The 23,163-nt window shown below is 42.2% G+C and overlaps 1 protein-coding gene across 1 annotated transcript in view; it reads right to left on the bottom strand.

Annotated features, from left to right (window-relative positions):
* Positions 1-993: 993 nt before the first annotated feature.
* Positions 994-23,163, bottom strand: part of GPATCH1 (G patch domain containing 1) — a 52,686-nt gene continuing 30,516 nt past the window's right edge. Inside the window, exons 12-20 of the mRNA XM_006887839.1 lie at positions 21,498-21,676; positions 20,566-20,693; positions 18,998-19,137; positions 18,435-18,601; positions 14,695-14,911; positions 13,900-14,007; positions 11,641-11,738; positions 7,035-7,183; positions 994-1,024 (exon numbers count right to left, since the gene is read on the bottom strand). Coding sequence (XP_006887901.1) covers positions 994-1,024; positions 7,035-7,183; positions 11,641-11,738; positions 13,900-14,007; positions 14,695-14,911; positions 18,435-18,601; positions 18,998-19,137; positions 20,566-20,693; positions 21,498-21,676 — 1,217 coding nt within the window. The remainder of the gene's footprint in view (positions 1,025-7,034; positions 7,184-11,640; positions 11,739-13,899; positions 14,008-14,694; positions 14,912-18,434; positions 18,602-18,997; positions 19,138-20,565; positions 20,694-21,497; positions 21,677-23,163) is intronic.

Below are 23,163 nucleotides of genomic sequence, written 5' to 3'. Positions count from 1 at the left end.
GACCCACAGCCTCACTAGGGTCATGGTCCCTCAGCAGATAAAGAATAAAAGGATTTATTCCTGAGTATTCAAGGTTGTTCTAATGCCACCACCTTGAAGTGATGTGTTTCTGTTTGCTCCTTTGACAATTGTTCTGGTTGGTGCAGTCACTTCCACACAGTTTACTTTGGGAAAGATCTCATCAGTGGAAGTGGGACAGCTTCAGAGCAGGGACTCATGAGACCGACCCATGTCTGCAGAACAAAGACCTGGCACTGCTGTGCTCAGGGTCCGGGCACATGTCATCTCACTCCTGAAGAAGTGTTCATCCCAAATAGTGTCCACCCAGACCAGGTGGCGTGGCAGGGCCTAGTTCCCTGCTCCCTACAGTTTCTGGTCACAGCCATCAAACATGAGAAGAAGCCCCATGTGCAAGTGAAACAGCCCAGGGGGACCACAGCTGCCCCCCACGCCCACAGCCGTCCCTAAGTAAATCCCAGTGTCCACACCCAGACTCAGCTGTCTTCATAAAATGCCTGAGAAAAACCTTCACATTTTATTTCTTTTTCTAAAGTCTCAATAAATGAGTTTTTCTAATTTTCTTTTTGTTTTAAGGGGAGAACACAAATGCAGTCTTCCACTACCGTAAATTATGCAGTTGAGCTTCCCACGTTTCGGAGAGCAGTAGTTAAGCCTCACCTGGAAAACTACCTTGATGATCATGGTGTGTTCCCTGCCAGGTAGGTATGAAGTCTCAAGAAATTAAAAATAAATAAATAAACCCAAGAAGAAATTAGAAAATTAACAATTTAATCAAACTGTCTAAATGTTCCTCTGACACCAACTGAAATTATAAATAGTTCATCTCTGCCACTCCCAAGGCAGCCTCTGAAATGTCATAGTTTTAATAACTAACTGGCAGCATGGATTTACATATGGACATAATCTGCGTACTGTAGTAACTGAACAGCTGAGGATCCCCCATCGTGCAGGGGAGGCCAGGGTGGAATCAAGTCACTGCCTCCTCAGTGGAAGACGCTTCAGCCTGAAGATGAAGAAAAAGGAAGAGGAGAAAAAAGTTAGACACAGGCTGAAGGCCAAGGGAGCCAGGCTTCCCTCCTGACTCTCCAGGCACACTCCCAACCAGAAAGCCCAGGGCAGGGCCACACGGGACACACCATTGGTATTCCTTCTTCAGTGAATAAATGCTTCTTCAGTGATATTCAACATGCAAGCAGACTCACTCACCCACATATAACTCAGCTTGAAACCACCTATAAAGGCTACCTTTAATCCTGGCTTCAAGCATCTTCTTCATCTGTTGTTAGGGCCTTGGAGAAGAAACTAAAATCACGCCCACTCCAGGACTCAGGACTCCTGAGCCATCAGCCTGAAGACTGCCTCACACTCTCGAATGTCCATGGTGGCTCTGCTCCCAACAGCCCCAGTGTGGAAACCCAGACGTCCACAGGAGTGGGGCAGCCGGCCTCCAAGTGGTGTATTCACACCGAGGAGTGTCCTGGCCGTAAGAAGGAACCAGCTACTGCCAACTAAGATGATGCACAAGCACCTCATAAGCCACTGATATACATTTATATCAATTCTCTAACAGACGATCAAAAAAACGAAAGATCAAAAACTGGCAATGACATTGGTGTACACATCTCTTTTGGTGTCTCAGTTCTAATTTCCTTGAGGTATATTCCTAGTAGTGGAATAGCTGGGTCATATGGAGTTTTTATGGTCTTTTTGAGGAAACACCCAACTGCCTTCCAGAGTGGTTGTACTATTTTACAATCCCAGCAACAATGTATGAGAGTTCCCACCTCTCCACATCCTCTCCAACATGCCTGCAGCCCTGCTTAGCTTTGCCACTGCTACTGGAGTGAGGTGGTTTTGACTTGCATGTCTCTTTTTTGTTTTACTTTTCATTGGTTGTTTTTATTTTTTTATTTGCAGCTCTCTTATTGCCAGTGACTTTGAGCATTTCTTCATGTGTCTGTTGACCATCTTAATGTCTTCCTCTGTGAACAGTCTTTCCATGTCTCCTGCCCTTTTTGTAATTGGATTATCAGTCTTTTTCTTCTGGAGGCCCAGTAGTATTCTGTAGTTTTGTTATGAAATCCTTGTCTGAGATGTTATTGCCAAATGTTTTTTCCCCAGTTGGTAGATTTTCTTTTCACTCTGCTGGAAAATATTTTTGATGCACACAATCACAAGAACATGGAAACAACCCAAATGTCCAACCACAACCGAATGGATTGAAAAATTGTGGTACATTCACACAATGGAACACTAAGCAGCACGCAGGAGCAACAATTTCTAAAAACACTATTTGATTTGGAAGAGACTCAAGGGCACTATGCTGAGTGAACTAACTCAGTCTCATAAGGATAAATACTGCATAAGACCATAATTGTAAAAATAGAAGGATAACTAGTAAAGCATGTATGGGGTTGCAAGGGGAAAGGTGTGGGAACAGAGGGGTAAGGCTGGGTAGGGGCAAAATCACAGGGTTATACAATTTGGTAGGTGAAGGAAGGGGGTAAAGGAAATGGGAAAGATCCAGTGGGGACCTAAAAAGATAGGGTAATGGTGGGCCTAGTCCAATGGTGATTAATTTTATAAGAAAACAATGAATAGGAATGCTGGCATGAAACACAGTGTAAATGAAGAATAGTATGAAACGATATATACAAATTTTGTAAGTAAACCAATATAAAATATTTTAAAAATCAATTATTAAAAATAAAATTAAAAAAAATAAAATCAACTGGCAAGAGGAAGCAACAGTGGCAGGAGTCACGGAGTAGTGACCTTCACGGAGAAAGATGGAGAGAGGATGGGAGGGGACTTCTGGGGTGCTGCTCTACTCCCCAACCTTCAAGTTTTTTGCAGGTGAATTGGTGTAGTGAAAATCCATGCAGCTGTAAACTTGGCATTTGAGTACGTTCATGGATGTTTACTATGTTACATGGAAAAGTTTACTTAAAAGAATGATTCCATTTACATGAGAGTCAAAACTTATTTATAGTAAAAAGTAGCAGATCAGCTTCTTACGGAGCAGGAGTGGTGAAGGGACAGACTATAAAAAGGACAAATACTACAGAAGATCACCATTATAAAAAGCTAAGGAAAGGTGTCGACACAGAATCATTCCTGGATGGCTGCCAGGGAAAGAGTAGGGAGTAAAATTAGCAAGCAGATAATAGGATACATAGGTCAAGGTACCCCATCACTAAAGGGAAGACAGAGAGGCACGTAGGCTGCTCAGTGGAAATCAGAATTGCAGCATGGAAGGAGGAGTGTGTGATTACAGTGTGGGTGTTGAAACCGATGTTAATTGACAACATGGTTATGAAATTAATTTTTTTCTAAGCATTCACTCAAATCATTAAAAAATTAATTCTGTAATTTTTAAAGATGTCTTTTGTTATTGTTAGGTGCCATCAAGTTGAATACAACTCATAGCAGCCCTGTGAAAGGGAAAAAAATGCCTTTTATTTACTCATTATACTGGCAGGACTTTATAAAAAGTAATATATGTGATAGGAAGGTGTGTCTTAACTTACATGTACATAGCCAGTATGAAGCTGTGTTGTATTCATTCTAAATGCCCATATACACTACAAATTTATGCTACATAAAATTATTTCATTTGTAAAAAATTTTTACTTGGTATTTTAACAAAAGTTTACAGAGAACTTGGAATTTCCACTCATTCACTGTTGCACATTTTCCTCCCTATCACTTTCAGTTCACTTTTCTCATTAAAAAATTCTTTCACTGTTGTACAATTTCCTCCCCCCGCCCCCCCCTCCCCGCAATCCACTTTGCTATGCACCTCTTATTCTGGACTGTTGCCATGCAAATAATATCTAATCATATAATCATATATTCTTTTTAAACAGTTCTTTCCCTCATCTGTTTTTGGTTGCTTTTTTTTTTTTTTTTTATTTTTCCCAAACCCCCATGTCAGTCTTGTTTTATAACAGTCACATTATACAGTATTTGTCCTTTTGTGACTTTTGAGATATTTCACTAAGCATTATGTCCTCCAGGCTCACCCATTTTGTATAGCATTTTATGAGCTCTGTGTTTTTAAGTGCTGCATTGTATCCCATTGTGTGAATCTACCACAGCTTCTCTAGCCATTTGTTTGTTGATGGGCAGTTGGGTTGTTTCCATCTCTTTGCTATTATGAACAACGCCTCAGTAAACATAGGTGTGCATGTATCTGTGTGGGTGGCAGTTCTGATTTTTTTAGGGTATATTCCCAGTAGCACAACTGCTGGGTCAAATAGATTTCTATCTCCAACACTTTGAGAAAGCACCACACTGCCTGCCATAAGTGGTTACACCATTTTACACTCCCTCCAACAGTGAATAAAGGTTCCAATTTCTCCACAACCTCACCAGCATTTGTTGTTTGCAGCATTATTTTTAACAACTGAGCTCACTGCCTTTGAGTCTGAATCAACTCACAGCTGATCTACTGGGTTTTCAGAGGCTGGAAATTGTAGGGAGGTGAATGCCTGTCGTTCTTTTGCAAGGCAGCTGATGGATTTGATCCATCTGCCTTGGGCTGGCAGTGCAATCCCTTACCACTAGACCACCAGAGCTCCCTTTATATTAAAAATGTATAAAAATGTGTATACACATGTATATAGTTGTTGTTGTTGTTGTTATGTGTCGTCGAGTCGTTCGCGACTCATAGCGACCCTATGTACAACAGCCCTAAACCCTGCTCTATCCTGTGCCAATCGCACTGCCTCTGACACACCCATCCCGATTACCCCAGTCACTGAATCAGTCCATCTCATAGAGGGTCTTCCCCTCTTGCGCCGTCCCTCCACCCTCCCTCCCAAGCATGATGTCCCTCTCCAAGGACCCGTCCCTCCTTGCAACATGCCCAAAGTATGTCAGACGAAGCCCCAGAATCCTTGCCTCCAAGGAGTTGCTTGGTTTAATCCTCTCCAGGATGAATCTGTTTTCTTGGCAGTCCATGGTACATTCAGTACTCTTCTCCAGCACCACAGCTCAAAGGCATCAATTCTCCTTCCGTCCTCCCTAGTCATTGTCCAACTCTCTGATGCATAACAAGTGATTGCAAAGACCATGGCCTGTATCAGGCGCACCTTAGTCTCCAGAGAGACACCGTTGCTCTTGAGTACTTTAGAGAGGTCCCTAACAGCAGACTTTCCCATCACAAGACGTTTTTTGATTTCTTGACTACTGGTGCCAAGAGTGCTGACCATGGAGCCGAGCAAACTGAAGCTGTGAACAATCTCAATTTCTTCGCCATCCATCCTGATGCTACCGATTGGTCCAGTGGTAAGAATCTTTGTCTTCTTGACATTGAGCCTCAGTCCATACTGAAGGCTGCAGTCCTTGACCCTCTGCAGTAAGTGCATGAGGTCCTCCTCAGTTTCAGCAAGCAGGGTTGTGTCATCTGCATAACACAGATTGTTAATAGATCTTCCACCAATCCTGATGCCACAATTCTCCTCATAGAGCCCAGCCTCCAGGATAATCTGCTCTGCATACAGGTTGAAAAGGTATAGAGACAGGACACATCCCTGGCGGACACCCTTCCCAATTTTGAACCATGCAGTGTTACCCTGCTCTGTTCTGACTACTGCCTCTTGGTCCAAGTATAGGTTTCGCATTAGCACGATTAAATGTTCTCGGATTCCCATTCTCCTCAGAGTCATCCACAGTTTGTTCTGATCCACAAAGTCAAACGCCTTTGCATAATCAATGAAATACAGATAGACATTCTTCTGGTATTCCCTGCTTTCAGCTAAGATCCATCTAATATCAGCTACAATATCCCTAGTACCGCGAGCTCTGGTGGCCTAGTGGCAAGAAGCTGCACTGCAATCCCAGAGGTGCATGGTTCGAATCCACCAGAAGCTGTGCTGGAGAAGGAGGGACAATCTCTTCCTGTACCAGTCAGATCTGATTTGACGGTACACACACACACACACACACAAGCACGCACACACATGTGTATACATGAGTATAAATATGTGTGGTTGCAAACACAAAAAAGTTCTTTTACATAAGAAACTTAGAGCATAACACAGGTTGTTGATGAGTCTTGATTCTGATGCTACATTCTTCTCCATAGAACCTGGCTTCACGAATTCCTTGGTCAGCATGCAGACTGAACAAGCATGGAGAAAGGACACAGCCCTGACCAACACCTTCCCTGATTTTCAACCCTGTAGTGTCCCTTATGGAGCTGTGTTATTCTGATGGCACAGCCTTGCTTGCTGAAAGCAGAGAAGTTGAAACACTTGTATGGTGATAATCAAATAAGCTAATATATAAAAAAAAGGGGGGGGGAAGAAACTCTAGTGGTGTAGCCCTTGGAGAGTTGTGCTGCTAATCCAAATATTTCGCCTCTCTAGCAATTCAAACCCAACAGTAGCTCTGCGGAGGAAAGATGGCTCACCCTTCCCATGTGATTTACCACCTCTGAAAACCCAGTAGAGGGTGAGAGATGAGTCAGGTCCATCTCAACAGCAAGGAAAACGAGATGGAGGGGGAGAGAAAGACCATGAGCTAACGAGTCTATAAAGTAGCAACACTCTTTGGTGGGCTGTTTTGTAACATCTTTTCTTGAGTAAAAACACATGTGTCCTCAAGTTGTATAAGCGGTATGGTTAATTGGCTCACAATGTTATAAAATGAAGAGTGATATGACAAAGAAAAATATAGAAAGGCATCCTAAAACATCTTTGGTTTTTAAATCCCCACTCTAATAAGAAAAAATACTCTCTAAAACAACAACAACAACAAAACTTACAGCAAAGGTTACTCAGGAGAAAAGAGAGGGTTAGGGACTAGGTCAAGGGTATTTAATCTGTAAGGTCTGAATTTTCAGTGAGACGAAATTGGCCTAGTATGTGATTAAAAATGAGCCATTTTTTCAAAAGGACTGGTTAAAATACAAGCTTATATTTCTGACCTTTGTCTCTAGACAAATCGTCAAGATCTTCACAAGCCTTTGAAAGGTTTCTGACCAGCCCACAGCCCCTGCTGCCTACCTTCTCAGAAGTTCCTCGGGCGACATGTCCGTGGTCCCTTCCTCATCACTCTGGCTGGAACTGCTGTCAGTACTGTCAGAACTACTGCTTTTCTCTGATTTTTTATTCTTCTGTTTACTTTTGTGTTTATGCTTCTTGTGTTTTTTCTTCTGTTTTTAAAAAGAAAAAGAACAGGTTGGGTTTTTCTCCATCTTTAATTATAGTGGAAAGCTATGCGGCACTCAATTCTGGAGAATTAAAAAACAAAAGCAAAATATATCCACTGGAGTGGGACCGGGGCAAGTGAGACGCACACTCCCCAGGAGGCACACATGGGGAGAGCTGGTCCAGGAAAATGCAGCCATCCTCTGCCTGTGACCGGGTGGTCACAAGCCAGCCTTCCTGTGCAGTGACACTTCTGCTTCAAGCACACGCTCCTCAAAGAAACTCCTGCTACGTCTCAGGACCCAGGGACCCAGCCCTTACACATACAGGAGGGTCAAAGAACACAGTAGCTTAGCAGGGAGGACGTTGTTGCATTTCCCTGCACATCCAATGAATAAAGGACGCAAGCGTGCATCTACCTGTATCAAAACCAAGTCATACCCACTGCCCTCCAGTCAAGGTCAACTCATAGTGATTCCTCATCAGGTTTTTGAGGTTGTGTATCTTTTTTTTAATTGAGATTTTATTGTAGTTTATAAATAACTTGGATTTCCACTAATTCATTGTCGCACATTTTCCTCTCTGCCCCCCTTTCCCCCAGTTCATCTTTTTTCTCTAGAAAAAAAGTTCTTTCATTGTTATACAGGCTCCCCCCACCACTTTACTATGCAGCTCTTATTCTGGACTCTTGTCATACCAGTCATACCTAACCATATATTCCTTTTATACAGTTCTCCCCCTCATCTGTTTCAATGCCATGTAGACTATTTATCCCATCTTTTCTTAGTTTTCCCCAACCCCCATGTCATTCCTGTTTTATAACAGTGGCATTATGCAGTATTTGTCTCTTTGTGACTGAGATATTTCACTCAGCATCATGTCCTCCCTGGTCACCCATTTTGTATAGTATTTCATGAGGGTTTTTTTCAGTGCAGCATAATATTCCATTGTGTGAATGTACCACAGCTTCTCTATCCATTCATTTGTTGATGGGCACTTAGGTTGTTTCCAACTTTTTGCTAAACTGAAGAAAGCAGAAATAAACATGGATGTGCATATGTCTGCTTGGGTGGCAAATCTGGTTTCTTTACGGTGAGGCTGTGTATTTTTATAGAAAGAAACCGGTTATCTTTTCTCCCAAGATGCTGCTGGTAGACTTGAACCACCAACTTTTGGATTAGGAACCCAACACACAAAACTCTATGCCAACATGGCCCCTTGCATCTAGCAGCAGGTCCCCTGAAGTTGGACAGAAAAGCAAAGGTCAGATTTAACAACACTCATCCTCAGCAGACTCTCAGGGTCCGCGATGCTCAACAGGCTCAGCATCCCTAACATCTAAGAGTCAAGGGGCGAGTCAGTCTGGCAAGAAGAGAACTTGAAACCTCCAGACACACAGAACAGAAAAGCACCTGCCATCCATTGGGCATTCCTACACTGCAAACAGTATCCATGGTTTTCCATTATATGCTGTTGAGTCGGAACCAACTCATAGCTGAACCTCCCGTGGGTTTTCAGAAGCAATAAGTCGGACAGGAGGAGATTGCTCATCTTTCTCCCTCGAGCTAGTGGATTAAAACATCCTGCCTTTGGGTTGGTAGCACACTCCTTATCACTAGACCCCCAGAGAAAGCTAAAGAAAGAATAAAGAACAAGAGTGCTTTGTCTCTAAAAGAAGGAAATAGGGAACAATATAAAAATCTACTACTGTTGTTGTTATATGCTACTGCGGCGAATCATAGTAACCCTATGCACAACAGTTCTGAACCCTGCTCTACCTTGAACCAATTTCACTGTCTCTGACACATCTACTCCCATTATCCCAGTCACTGAATCAATCTGTCTCATCCAGGATCTTCCTCTCTTGGGCTGTCCTTTCACCCTTCCAAGCATTATGTCCCTCTCCAAGGATTGCTCCCTCCTGATCACATGCCCAAAGGATGTCAGACAGCTTCAAAATCCTGGCCTCCAAGAAGCACCCTGGTTTCACCCTCTCCAGGATAGATCTATCTGTTCTCTTAGCAGTCCATGGTATATTCAATATTCTTCTCCAGCATCACAATTCAAAGGCATCAATTCTTTTCCCATCATCCTTTGTCAGAGTTCTCTGCTGTGTAGCAAGTCATTGTGAAAACCATGACCTGGATTAGGCGCACCTTAGTCTCCAGACTGACATCATTGCTCTTCAGTTCTCTGGAGAGGTCCCTGACAGCAGACTTTCCCAATGCAATTTGTCTTTTGATTTCCTGGTTGCTGGTACCAACTGTGTTGTTTGTGGAGAAAGCTAAAGCTATTAACAATCTCAATCTCTGTAGCATCTATCATAATACTACCAACTGGCCTAGTGGTGAGAATCTTTGTTTTCTTGATGCTGAGCTTCAATCCATAATGAAGGCTGCAGTCCTTGACCTTCTGCAGCAAATGCCTCAGGTCATCTTCACTTTCGGCAGGCAAGTTTGTGTCATCTCTAAAATTCAGGCTATTGATGAATCCAACTACAATCCTGATGCCCCATTTCTCCTCAGAGATCTCAGCCAGATAGGATGTATCCCTGGTATACACCCTTCTTGATTTTGAACCATGTAATGTTTCCTTGCTCTGTTCTGATGACTGTGTCCTAGTCCAAGTATAGGTTTCCCATTAGCACAATCAAGTGTTCTGAGATTGTCATTCTTCTCAGAGTCAGCCACAGTTTGTTGTGATCCACACAGTCAAATGGTTTTGCATAGTCAATGAAACATAGACACTCCTCTGGTATTCTCTGCTTTCAGCTAAGATCCATCTCTTACAGTAGTATGTAGCCTTTTATAAATGTTTTGTAAGCACTGTAGATGACACACAAAAATGTCCATTAATGCAAAAAAGCAGGATTCCAAACATTCTGTATCATATGCTCCTAAGTAGGCGCTCTGATTGCACCAACTGTTAACCGCGTGCCTGTGGAATGAAGAGCTGGCAATCAGAACCCGTCCAGTGGTGCCACAAGAGGAAGACCCTGGTAGGCCCCTGCCTTACAGATTAAAGCCAAGAAAACCCACAGGGCAGTTCTACTCCTCACAGGAAGCAGACTCAGAAGGGCCTAACTACAACTATGCTCTAAATAAGGTAAAAATGTGCATGACTGCAGAAATGAAAGACTGAAATGAATAACTCTGCCCGTTTTTCACTTGTTAGGTGCTATCGGGTCAGCTATGACTCGGAGCAATCCTGTGAACAACTGACTCCTGCCCTCTCCCGTGCCATCCTCATCATCGCTGATGCACTGAGCACTTTGCTGCAGTTACTGTGGAAGTCCATTTCGCTGGGGTCTTCCTCTCTTTCAGCTCCTCCGCTTATCTCTCCAAGCACGATGGCCATTTCTAAGGACTAGTCCCTCCCTAGCAATATAGTGGCACAGTACCTATAAAATTTAGCTGCCAAGCAAAAGGTTAGTGGTTCAAAACCACAAGCTGCTTCCCAGGAGAAAGAAGAGGAAGTCTGATTCCATAAAGATGGGAAAACCCAGTGGGCAGTCCTGCACCGTCCTACAGGGTTGCCGTGAGTCTGAATAAGATCTATAGCAGCAGATTTGGTCCAAGATTGCCGCCTTCAATATGATTACATCTCAACATCAAGAAAAGAAAAATTCTCACCATTGGCCAACGGGCAACACTGTGACAGATGGAAAAGAGGATGAAGTTGTCAATTATTTCATTTTACTTGGATCTAACACTCTAGGCACCAGCAATCAAGAAATCAAAACACATGTTGCACTGGGAAAGTCTGCTGTCAAGGACCTTTCCAAAGAGCAATGACATCAGTTTAAAGACCAAGGTGTGCCTGATCTAAGCCATGGTCTTTTCAATCACTTGCTTTGCATCTAAAAGTTTGACAATGTTTAAGAATGACAGAAGAATCGATGACTTTTCCTTGTGGTGTTGCTTATGAGGGCTAAATATCCCACTGACTGCCGTGAGACGTACAAATCAATGTTGGAGAAAGTGCAGCCAGGGCACCTCTTAGAGGCAAGAGTGGTGAAACTTTGACTAACATAATTTAGGTATGTTGTTGGGAGGGGTTGAAAAAAGACATCCTGCTGGGAAAAGTGGAGGGTCAGACAAAGAGAGGAAGATCCTCAACAAGATGGACTGACCCAGGGACTGCAGCAACGAGCTCAGGTGTGGAGAGACCCTGAGGGCGGCACAGGACAGGGCAGGCTTCAGATCCACTATCACAGTAGCCACGAGTCAGACTACATTTGACGGCACCTAACAACAACAAGCTCTGAAAGAAAGCACAATTTCTGAGAATTCTAAGGTTTATCGTGAACATCACTTCTTTCAAGGTGCAGAATGATCTGTGTTCTCCCTTGTCCTGGCTGCAAGCCACCCTCTCCCATGGGCTACCAGTTCCAGGAGCTTATCTGGAAGACAGGAGGATGCACATTAGGTCTCACACACCAGGCTTCAAACACACAGCTCACCTTCTCTTTCCTTCGTTTGTGTTCCTTCTTAGTTTTGTGCTTTTCCTTGCTCTTTTTATGTTTCTCCTTTTGAGGTAGCTCAAGTTTCTGACGAGCATCTGAAACAAACAATGTAATAAGCATATGAACTATAAAATGAAAAAGAAAAAAGTTAGTTATTGAAAAAAGAAATCATTAATTATTGGATAGGGAGCTTTAGTGGTCTGTAGAAGCTATGATTTAACCCAAAGACTCCACCTCTCTGGTGGTTCGAATCCACCAGCGACCCCCTGGGAGAAAGGTGGGTAATCATTTCTTCAGTGAGATTTATAGCCATGGAAGCCCAATAAAGGGTCAGTTATAAATGGTTCACACTCAAAGGCAATGGATGAAATCACTGAATTAGAAATCTGAACTAGATGAAATGTTTAATATTGAAACAGACCTCTCCCTACCTTTTGATTTGCTCCTGCTTCACTGAAAAACAGGTTAGCATTTCACATTGTAGCTCAATATATTGGGAAAGGTGTAAGAAACCTCAACACAAGACGGGTGTGAGCCAACCAATACCATGCCAGATGAAGATAATGTCCAAGCAGAATTCCACTAGCCTTCTGTAATCAGACATCCTCAGCTATGTTCAGAGGCAGACTGGAAGCCGATCTTAGCTCTGCTCCCAGCTCTGTGATCTCTGGTACACTGCTGTACCTCTCTAAGCATCAGTGTCCCCACATGTAAAATGAGGATAATAAGAAGCCGATGCCTCTTAGGGACAGAGGGAGAATTAGAAAGGACGGTGACAAGGAATCCCACAGCTTGGAATCTGGCACGTGAGGATAAGCTCCCTTAAGAGAAGCATCATTCTCCCTTTACAAAGCACATTTTATGAGAATTTGTCTCACAAACACACACCAAAAAGCTATTATCTATAAAAAATAATAATAAATTGGCACCTACCAAAACAGCATAATAAAGTTATAGAATTTTTTAAACCCCCCAAACACAAAAACACCTATCCAAGTTACATGCTGCTAAATCTTGCACCTCCAAATTCAAACCCAAATCTTTCTACAGGTAATCAGCGTCATAAACAAGTCAGCAAAAAGTCCAATATTAGAAGAATTATAAGTTATTAAAATAACTTCTCCACTTGAACTACAAAGATGTTTCCGAGATAGGGATATTTTCTAAAATACAGTCAACAGGTATCTATAACTTCTTAGTCCTATACTTCGTCATATTTTCAAAATTGGACCTTCTTCATAGTTTTTTTTAAAATGTTAGTTTGTAGAAAACCATTTCTTTCAATTTTTCATGGACAAAATTAAGTTACTAAATGCTACAAGGGCGTCAAGGACGGTCTGGGAGAGGAGTATAAACTAAGTTTAGTTTTCAAGTCCTGGTACATTTACTTTAAACTAGAGATCTAAATAACTAAAGCAAATTAAGAACTATATTCACTGCGATTTTTCAAACCTTCATTTTGTTTACTCTTCTCTCATTATCTTGTTTAATTTATAACAAAAATCATAAATCTTCACAGGTTGTCTTTGTTGTGTGCTCTTAGTTGGAACCAACTCCCAGCTGACCCTCCAGGGGTTTTCAGAGGCTGGAAGGGGCACAGGAGGAGGCTGCCCATCCTTCTCCCATGGAGCAGGTGATGGGTTCACACCCTGCCTCTGGGCTGGCAGGACAGCTCCTTACCACTGGACCACCACAGCTTGGTGGGCACTGCAGGAAACCATAAAGTAATAACAGCGTATCATCCATATATCCGGACCATTCTTTCCCATACTCACTAATCTAGCCTTTAAAAAGGATGATAAAATAGGACATCAGTGTAATCTGGCCCTAACTAGAAGTGCCTTTCTGAATGAGGAAGGATGGACTCTTTACTTCTGAAGGAACTAGAAATTTCTTTTACTTCTTTACATTAGCCAAAATGGAAAAGAATTCTTAGACTTCTGTTCTTCCTACAACTCCAACCTTTATCTCCTTGATTTTTTTACCTTCTGTAATTGGCAAAATTTATGATACTTTAGGACTCTGTTATAAACCTCTGAAAGTTTAAAAACAAATACTGTTTCAAGGTCTCTGAGGCTACAAAGTAACTATTTTTAGGCACAAGGCAGAGACAAAACCTTTCAAAATATGACTGAAAACAAATAAACCAGGTATGTGTATCTGGTCTGCTCCTGTTGGATTAGCAGGGTGGATTTCTCATCTCTGAGGGGACAGGGGTCTTGATGCAACAGAAGACATGTGGTGCTCAGGACTCACTGGGACAGAAGACAGGAGGCAGCCGGGGCCCGAACTCTTCTCTTTCATCGATGTGCAGCTTCTGGATCAGGAAGGAAGGGGCAGGTGCTTGGGGTGCTGGTTCACCAGCTGCAAGACAGCAGATATTCATTAATTTTATTTTCCAAATTAATTAATTTTTAATTAATATATATAGTTATCAGCTAATATGTGATTCATAGTGAGTTTAACAAGCTCCAGGCAGGAATTCACAAAACAGTAGTTAAGCATGGTGGGCACACATGGACATTTTATAACTGAAGGCATCACAGACTGCCATGGAGGGGGGCACATGTGCCCCATATCACTCAGCTGAGACCGAAAGGGTCCAAACACATCCTCGATCTCAATTTCTGAGGAAAAAAACAAAGCAAACTTACAAACATGCAGAAAAACAATGTCCCATCTCAGAAAAGTGAGGAGACAAATTTTACTAAAACAAAAAAAATCATATTCATAATTTCTCAGATTATTGTATTTTCAATGTAGGTGGAAAAATGGGAAAAAAAAACGCAAAGCATTAGCAGTGACTTAGAGTATCAGCCCCATGCCCACCCTGTTTGTCCAACGATCAAATACAGCTCTCCTAAAGACTTATCAGAGATCTGCCCCAGATGTGAAAAAAGAACTCTGTTCTCCCAGTGAAATCCACTAAAAGACGACTCATCATTGGCAAGTGCACCTTTTCCTGGTTTACAAGCACCGGCGGAAGAGGCAAATCTCTGAAGGCATCCTCCTTTTCTCCCACAGACCTACAAGTCTGAAACCCTGACATACCGGGTGCCGCTGCGGACGCTTCCACCCTGCCCGTCTCTTCGGAACGCTCACGGTCGGCTTCCTCGACACTCATCTGATCATCCTCACTGCTGTCCTGCTCATCCTCAGAAGACGAGGACTTTTCATCGGACGAGCTGGCAAAGATGGCCTTGAACAAGTCCATGGGCGGGCGACTCCCTTCTCCTTCGGGCTGTGATTCTGTGCCCTCATTTACCACCTGTATTAACAGTGAAATAAGAGGAGTGAAGAAGAGGGAAGGGAGCAAACATTCTAGAATACACATACAAATGGGTTGATGGATATACATGTACACTGGTATTCATTCACATTGATACTAAATAAGGATCTCATTAAGAGTAAGTAATCTAAACAGCTTCTCTTTTTTCTTCCTTTTTTTTTTTGTGCTTCTGAGTCCATAACTATGGAATGTAGGAATGAGGGGGTGCATCTGGAGCATACAATAAAAAGAGCTCTGGTGGAGACCAGGCATTAACCAGAATTGCTTAGGGCAATGCAGCAGGGCGAGTACAGCACCTCCGTCCTCTGTCCCTAATTTAAGGGCGAACAAGACTCTCAATATCACACATTTCCATTTTGAAGACTGCCAGCTCTTTGATTATGGTGTCTTTATGCAGCATTTTCCAGCCCATATCAGCTGTTTCTCTCGGAATTCCGATGACACAAATGTTTGGCCTTTTAATATTCTCTCAGGGGTCCCTGCAACCCTATTAACTTGGTTTATTCAGTCTCTTATCTCTGTTGTTCAAGCTGGATCAATTCTACTGATTTGTCTTCAAATATACTTGACTTTTTCCTGCGTCATCTCCACTCTGCTATGAACCCACAAAATGCATGTTTTCAGTTACTGCTTCATTTCTAAACTTTCCATTTGGTTCGTCTTCTATCTTTTATTCTTTGCTCTGATTTTTTTCATCTTCCTATTCATTTTTCTCTAATTCTGGGAACACCACTCACCTCACTCTTTGCTGTCAAGTTGGAATTGACCCTAGCTGACTTTTCAGTGGGATTTCGGAGGCTGTAAATCACACTGCCCATCTTTCTCCTGAGGAGCAACTGGTGAATTCGAATTAGCAGCCTTTGGCTTGGGCGTGTAACTCCCTATCCAGTAGGCCACGAGAGCTCCATTCTAGGAACACAGCTACTTTAAAGTATTTTCTGATAGTTCTAACATGTCTGTCATTTCAGAGTTGGCATCTGTCTATTATCTTTTACGCTGCCAGTTGGCATTCTCTTAGTTGTCCATGCACCAAGTTATTTCGGACTGCATCCTAAACATTTTGAGTTGTTATAAGACTTTGACAGTTCTTAAATTTCTAAGAAGAATGTAAGCTTTGTTCTGTTGTAGCAGACCATCAAGTTAGTTCACGCTGCAAGCTGTAACCCAATTTCTGTGACTGTAATGTCTCTTTTGTTTTCAACAGCTGAAAACCAAAGGTAACTTGAATAACTTGAAAACAGAGGGGAAAATCACTTCAGAGTTTTACATCAGAAACCATAGAGACTAAAAATGGTATAATATTTTAAAGTGTTGGAATAACAGAGTTATCAATCTAGAATTCTACATCCAGTAAAAATATCCTTAGGGAATGAAGATGAAAGACATTCTCAGATGGGGAAAAAATAAGAATATTCGTTATTGAAATGTCTTTAAAAGAAATGCTAAATGAAGTTCTTCAGAGAGAAGGAAATGATAAAAGAGGGGAATCTAGAATTTAGAAATGAAGAAAGAGCAACAGAAATGGTACATCTGTATAAGTAGGGAAATCAAGGCCTATATATTGATAAGGTTTCTACTTTCCACTTGAAGTTGTTGTTAGAGGCCATCGAGTACGACTCATAGTGACCCTATGAACAAAAGACCTGAACCCCGTCCTGTTCTGTGCCATCTTTACGCCTTCTGACTGGTGCTGATGCTGATGTTCGAGCCCATTACAGCAGTCATTGTGTCAATCCATCTGACTGAGGGTCTTATCCTTCACTGACCTTTCCAAACCTGATGTCCCTCTTCAAGGAATAGCCTCCGATAGAAACATGCCCAAAGTATGTGAAACAAAGTAGTAAAATATTAATTCTAAATAGACAGTGAAAGAATAAGTATGTATAATGTTGTCATTTCAAAAGAAATCACTAATAGAATATAAAAATAAATTAAAATGTAATACTAAATAATATGCAAGTAGACTACATAATAAAAAACAAGAAATGCAAAACAAAGCAGAAAAGTAAAGCAAGAACAACAAAGAAGGGAGAAAAAAACCCAAAAATTTTAGACTAAAATCCAAATACATCAACAACAACACTAAATGCAAATGATTAAAATACACAAGTTAAAAGACAAAGATTATCAGAATGTAGAAAACTATAAGACCAAATACTATGCTGTCTATAGAATTCTATTTAAACTTAATTATATAAGGCAGGTTAAAATGACCATCCTAATATCAGATTTATTAGGAAACAGATGCCAAAATTAGCAGAAATTGAAGATATGAAATGATAAAAGCATTAATTCACCAAAAAGACATACCACACTTCAGTGTTACATAGCTTAACAAGATAGATTCAGGACAAATTAAGCAAAAATCACTTATTTTTACAGCTTCTTAAAAAGTTACTATATACATATAATAAAACCTCAGAATGTTACTTCTAAATAGTTATTTACCTTAGAGAAATGAAAACTTATGTTCACATGAAAATCCATACACAGAAGTTCACAGCCCCTTTACGTGTAACAGCCAAAAGCTTGAAACAACTTAAATGGTATTTTCAGTTGCTATCCCACGCAACTGAAAGCTGGACAGTAAAAAGATGACAAAGAATCGAATGCATCTGAGCTGTGGTGCTGGGGAAGAACATCCCATGCTCTGACAAAGGAACAAATCTGCCTTGAAGGAAGTACAACCAGGCAAGGATGGTGACATCCCACCTTCCTTACTTCGGGCCATTTTCAGGAGGAATCAGTTCCTGGAGAGAGTTGTCACGCAGGGAAAGGTAAGAATCAGAGAAGAATGGAAGACCCACCAGGAGATGGTGCTGAGTGGGCTGAAGCGTGACAGAGACCATGAGCACGGTGCAGGACGGGGCAAGGTGCACAGGGGGTGTTCATAAGATCACTATGAATCACAGTCAATTCAACGGCACCCAACAACACTGAGAGAAATAAAAACTTTTTATTAAGGTCAAGTTTTAATGATGAACTTATAAAGCAGCATTTTTAAAATTACTATTATCTCTATATTCTCCCCAAAAGAGAACATTTCCAATTTGGAGAGCAGTGCATTACATTACAGACTACACTGCCAGAGCCTCTATTTTCCAATCTGGAAACACTGAATTTGGTTTCAATGGCTGCTACTAAATGAAAGCTCTTCTAGGGAGAGAGCTCACGAGCTCTCCTTGCGTTATTAAAGCCATGACTGAAAATCTTGGCTACTGAACAAACTACCACTCACAGGCCAAATCCAGCCCATCATCTGTTTTTCTGAATAAAGTTTTATCGGAACAAAACTACATGCAATCATCGTCATCTTATCCATTGTTCCTTTCACATTCAAGAGCAGAGATTAGTGGCTGCAAAACAGCCTAAAATATTTATTTACCTGGCCTTTCACAGAAAAGGTTTGAAAACCCTAGCAATCAAGCAGTGAACGAAGGCGTCATCACAGAAAACAGTAAGTCAGTAAGTCTGACAGTGAGAACTGGGAGGGGCAACGTACCTTACTGGGCAGTGACTCTGTTGCATGCTTTTCCTCTTTGTTCACTGGAGGGCTGGACTCTTGTTTAGGTGCGGCCACTTTTGATCTGGCCAAACTTAAAAATTCACTAATGGAGTCCTTCTTCTTTTCTTGTGTAGATGGATCCCACCTGGAAGGTTTTCTTGGTTCTGAAAGGTAGGACAGAGACACAAAATCAGAATTAGAAAGTTCTTGGATGAACTAAAGAACAATAATAAAGAGCTTGCCTTTTGTAAAAGTTCTACGTGTGTTTGTGTGTGTGTGCACATGCCCCACACCACACACACATACAGCCACACCTACTGAGGGACAGGCACAATGCATGGTGTTAGGCTCTGGGAAGGACAACACAGAGCCTCAACGTCAAACAACGTGCACATGGCCATTACGACTGGGGCTACCTTATTCACATAGCAATTCTCCTAATGGAGAAAAGTTCACATGATCTATATACTTAGGACTAGACTCCCCCTTTCTTGGACCTTCCCAACAGGCTAAAGGTTGAGGCCTTTGGAACAGGTAGACTTGAGGAAGACCCCACTCACTGTCGGGACCTCGGGGCTGCTGCAGTGCTTTTTCACTTGATGCTTGGGTCACAGACAAGGACGATGTCTCTGGGAGTGTCAGAAAGTTAAAGACTGAGTATTTGTCACGTTTCACTCTTGGTAATCCAACTAAGGTTGAACTGGGGGTGGAAAAAAAAGACAATTTTAATTACATCTGTTGGATAAAATCTATTTGTTTAAAACTTTCCACCAACCTTTCTACTTGGCTAAAATGGTCCCTTAAGATGTTACCAATTTTCCAGGGTGCTTGGGTGGCCTAATGGCAAGAAGCTATACAGCAATGCCAAAGGCATGTGGTTCAAATCCACCAGCTGCTCCATGGGAGAAGACTGGGCAATCTTCTCCTGGTGATTCACTGTCCTGAAAACCCACTAGGGGTCAGCTATGGGGTCAGTTCCAACTTGATGGTACTCAGTAACAACAAGATAGTTGTAAGAAATATCAAAGCAAAGCACATGACTTTGACAGTTAACTAATGTACACCTTAAAGCCAAGGTGTCCACCTTAAGAATTAAGGTGCACCTGACTCCATGATATTTTCAGTCACCTCTTACGCATGTGAAAGCTGGACAGTGAATAAGGAAGAAAGAGGAACTGGGGCCTTTGAATTTTGGTGCAGGAGAAGAATATTGAAAATACTACAGACTGTCAAAAGAACCAACAAATCTGCCTTGGGAGTACAGCCAGCATGTGACTCCTCTGCAGCAACACAGCTTTGTCACCTCGGTGGTGCTCAGTGTCTGGAGAAGGGCATCGTGAGGGGGGAACGTGAGGCCTTTCGCAAGTGAACTAACAGCGGCCGCAGCGATGACTCAGACTCAACAACCACTGTGACTGTGGGACAGGATTGGCGTGTTTCGTTCTGTTGTGACCTTGTCAGTACCTAACAAGCTGTTTCTGATTCTCAAAGCAGTTAAGAATTTATAACAGTTAACTCTAAGACCCATAAGTCTTTCCTTATTACGAAAAGACTAGGACTTAAAATGTTACACTTTTATAAAGAGAATTAGAAAGCATAAGTAACTTTTAAAATGTAGTCCACAGGGTGCATGAAAAAAAGAGGTGGCAAATTCTCAAAACACTGGAACAGAATCACTAACCCTCGGCAGGTGTTCGGGAGGCTGTAAATCACCCAGGAGAAGCCTGCCCACTTCTCCCTCAGAGCCTCTGATGGATTCAGACCAGCAGGAAGGTGCCACCTTCGGGTTGGTAATGTAATGCCCTATAGATTCTGGCTGTTGTCGTTGTTAGGTGCCATCAAATACAACTCACAGTGACCCTATGAACATAGATCTGAAACCTGCCCAATCCTGTGCATCAACTCTACTCCAAGTCAAATCTTCGATCTGTTATCTGGAGGGTTCCGTTGTGTTTTAGTAGCAAGTGAGTGGGAGGGAGTTAAAGTAAATCTCCAAAATTTTCAACTCTAAGGACACACAAGTTTATCTAGATAAAAGGGAATCATAGGATGATGTTAAGGGAAAAGTTAACTTTAATATACGAGAATAAACTTTGTCCCAGTACAAAGGCAGGCCCAGTTAACTTACTCTGGGTAAGGGTCTGGGACATTAAACCTCTTACACAGGAGCTTGTCAGGGTGCCACTCAAACTTGTCACGGGTGAGCTTCCCAAACATCTTCATCTTCACAGCCGTCTGCTTGTCGTTGACATCATTCTGGGAAAACACATTCATTCAGTTCAACAGATGGTCATCATCTCACCTGACTATTTCCTCCACTTCAACATTTTTGGGTGACCTTCTAAAATCACAGAGCAGCTCAGGCTAAACATTTTGGGCCTTGGTAGTACTTGGTAGATGCTGGAATCTAAATCATGAACTTGTCTCTCACCCTACTGTGCCATGTGTATTTTGATATTTTCACTGAGAGATTGAAAACATTTGGTTCTACCATGTCCCTCTCATTCCCCGTCTTTGGTCACCACAGACTGGCTGTGGTTCTTGTTTCTTCTGATTATGTAGAATATAACCAACTTTACTATTACCCAGCATAACCCCAGAGTCTACTTGGTGTGGACACATTTAACAGAAGTTACCATTCTCTTAGTTCCCCTCTTGGTTACCATTCTCTAGTCTAGTGCATACCAGTGTCCTCCTCATTTAACTGCCTATCCCTCTGAGGTTCTGAAATGCTGGTTTTTGTTACGTAAACCACACACAGCTCCTGAGGCCTGATGTTCCTCAGCAACTTGGCCCTTTTTGAACCTCAGCCATTTTGAAAAGTACCTCCAAAACTTCAACTTTTCAGTCTTTGGTCTTATTTGTAAATGATGTTTGTGGTTCCCAACTCTGTCTCACGTTGCTAAAACCTATGGTATTAATTTCTGGGTCACCCTTTTAAAAACAGACAGAATTTAATGGTTAACAAAAAGGTGAGCAATTTCCTTCTCGCCCAAGGCTGACAAGCGTATAGAGTTCCAATTTTCAAATTCACCAGGAAGGGACAGGAGGGCGGCAGACCTCTTGGTCCCGAGGAACTTCCACTTGATCCGAATCGTCCTCCTCCTTGGCATGCGTGAACCTGGAGGACAGGGTGGAATGAGAAGACACGTACAGCTGGGACGCTCGAGCGAACTCGTCCCGCTCACGGCCTCGCTCCCACTCGGTCATGTTAGGATCCAGACATCTTTCCAGAGCATCTACGGCACAGAGGACAAGAAACTGTTTCACTTCTAGGAAAAGCAGGAGGCTCGAAGGAGACCATCTTTGAATGCTGGCCACTTATCTGTAAGGGGTAGGGAGAGGTGGGGGCACGTGGCAGGGTTAACACCACTCTCTCCGTCAAAATGATGCTCCTATTTCATTGTCATTCACAGTAACGGACAGAATCACGTTAGGGACCAACATCTGGCTGTGTCTTCTGAAGAAGCAGCTTGTCACTGCTCCCTGCTATACTCATGGCTTGGCAGGAAACTCATTCCCTTAGGTTTTTTTGAACATAGAAAATCTTCTTTTTCCCATATTGATGCACATTTTCTTTCACTCTCCCCATCTCCCCTAGCCAACCCCACAATGCACTCCTTGTTCCAGATTTGTCATACATATAATGCCTAATCCTATATTCCTTTCAGACAGTGACACAGAGATGGCAAACAAGCACATGAAGAAATGTTCAAAATCCCCAGCTATCAGAGAGACGCAAACCAAAACAACTATGAGATATCACCTCACCCCAGCAACAACAGTAAAGTTCAACAGGCCAGCAAACAACAAACGCTGGCAAGGCTGCTCACTGTCGAGGGTAACGTAAAATGATGCAGCCACTGTGGAAAGCGGTCTGGCGCTTTCTCTATTTTTTCCTTCTTCATTTAACAAATCAATGTTGTTGTTGTTATTAAATGCCGTCAAGTCATAGACGACCTATAATGACCCTATGAACAAATGTCTTGAACACAAAAATTTCATCTTTTTTCTCCAAGTTCATAGAGTTTCCGGAGGCAAGCTTATTTTGGAAGTGGATACCACTCCTGCTTCCAAGCCTGTTTTATTCTGGAGATCCACAAAAAGCCTTTTTAAATACAAGGCCAAATCCAATCAGCTCACATCCTATTGTGACCAAAAGCCACAGCCTAGTTTCAACCCCAAACCAGAAAACACACCTCAGCAGAATCCGGCCGCTCTGCCCACCTTCCCAGCCTGCAAACAATAGTAGCACTATTTCTCAGTAGCACAGTAACTGGACTTTATATTTCCCCAAAGATCAGCTTTTGAAAACAACTCCTCTAGTTTGTGGATACCCTCCCACAGGGACTACTAAATATGACAGTAACCCCCTTCTCGCCCTTCCCATGTTTACTTCTTAGATCACAGTAAGATCTTCTCCCACACAAAATAACTGCTACAGCTAACTATCTTGGGTCAAATTTTAGACTTCATTTCATTTGGGGTTGATGTTAGGCACCAAGAAGCTGGATTATGAAGAAGAACGTGGCAAGAGGATTGAAAGAAGGCTCATTAACAGCCTGTGACATGCAGATGGCGCAGCCCTGCTAACTGAGAAGGCAGGTCGAAAGGCCCTGCTCTGTCAGCCTTTGCAAGAAGACTTGAAGTGCTTCCTGGAGCCTTCAGAACAGATCTCACCTCAAAATAAAAATCCTCACAACTAGATTTCATTTTATTCGTATCC

Source organism: Elephantulus edwardii, unplaced genomic scaffold (assembly GCF_000299155.1).
Source record: "Elephantulus edwardii isolate Elephantulus edwardi_28Jun2011 unplaced genomic scaffold, EleEdw1.0 scaffold00062, whole genome shotgun sequence".
In the NCBI taxonomy this organism is placed as follows: Eukaryota; Metazoa; Chordata; class Mammalia; order Macroscelidea; family Macroscelididae; genus Elephantulus; species Elephantulus edwardii.
This window is presented reverse-complemented; position numbering and strand designations above follow the sequence as displayed.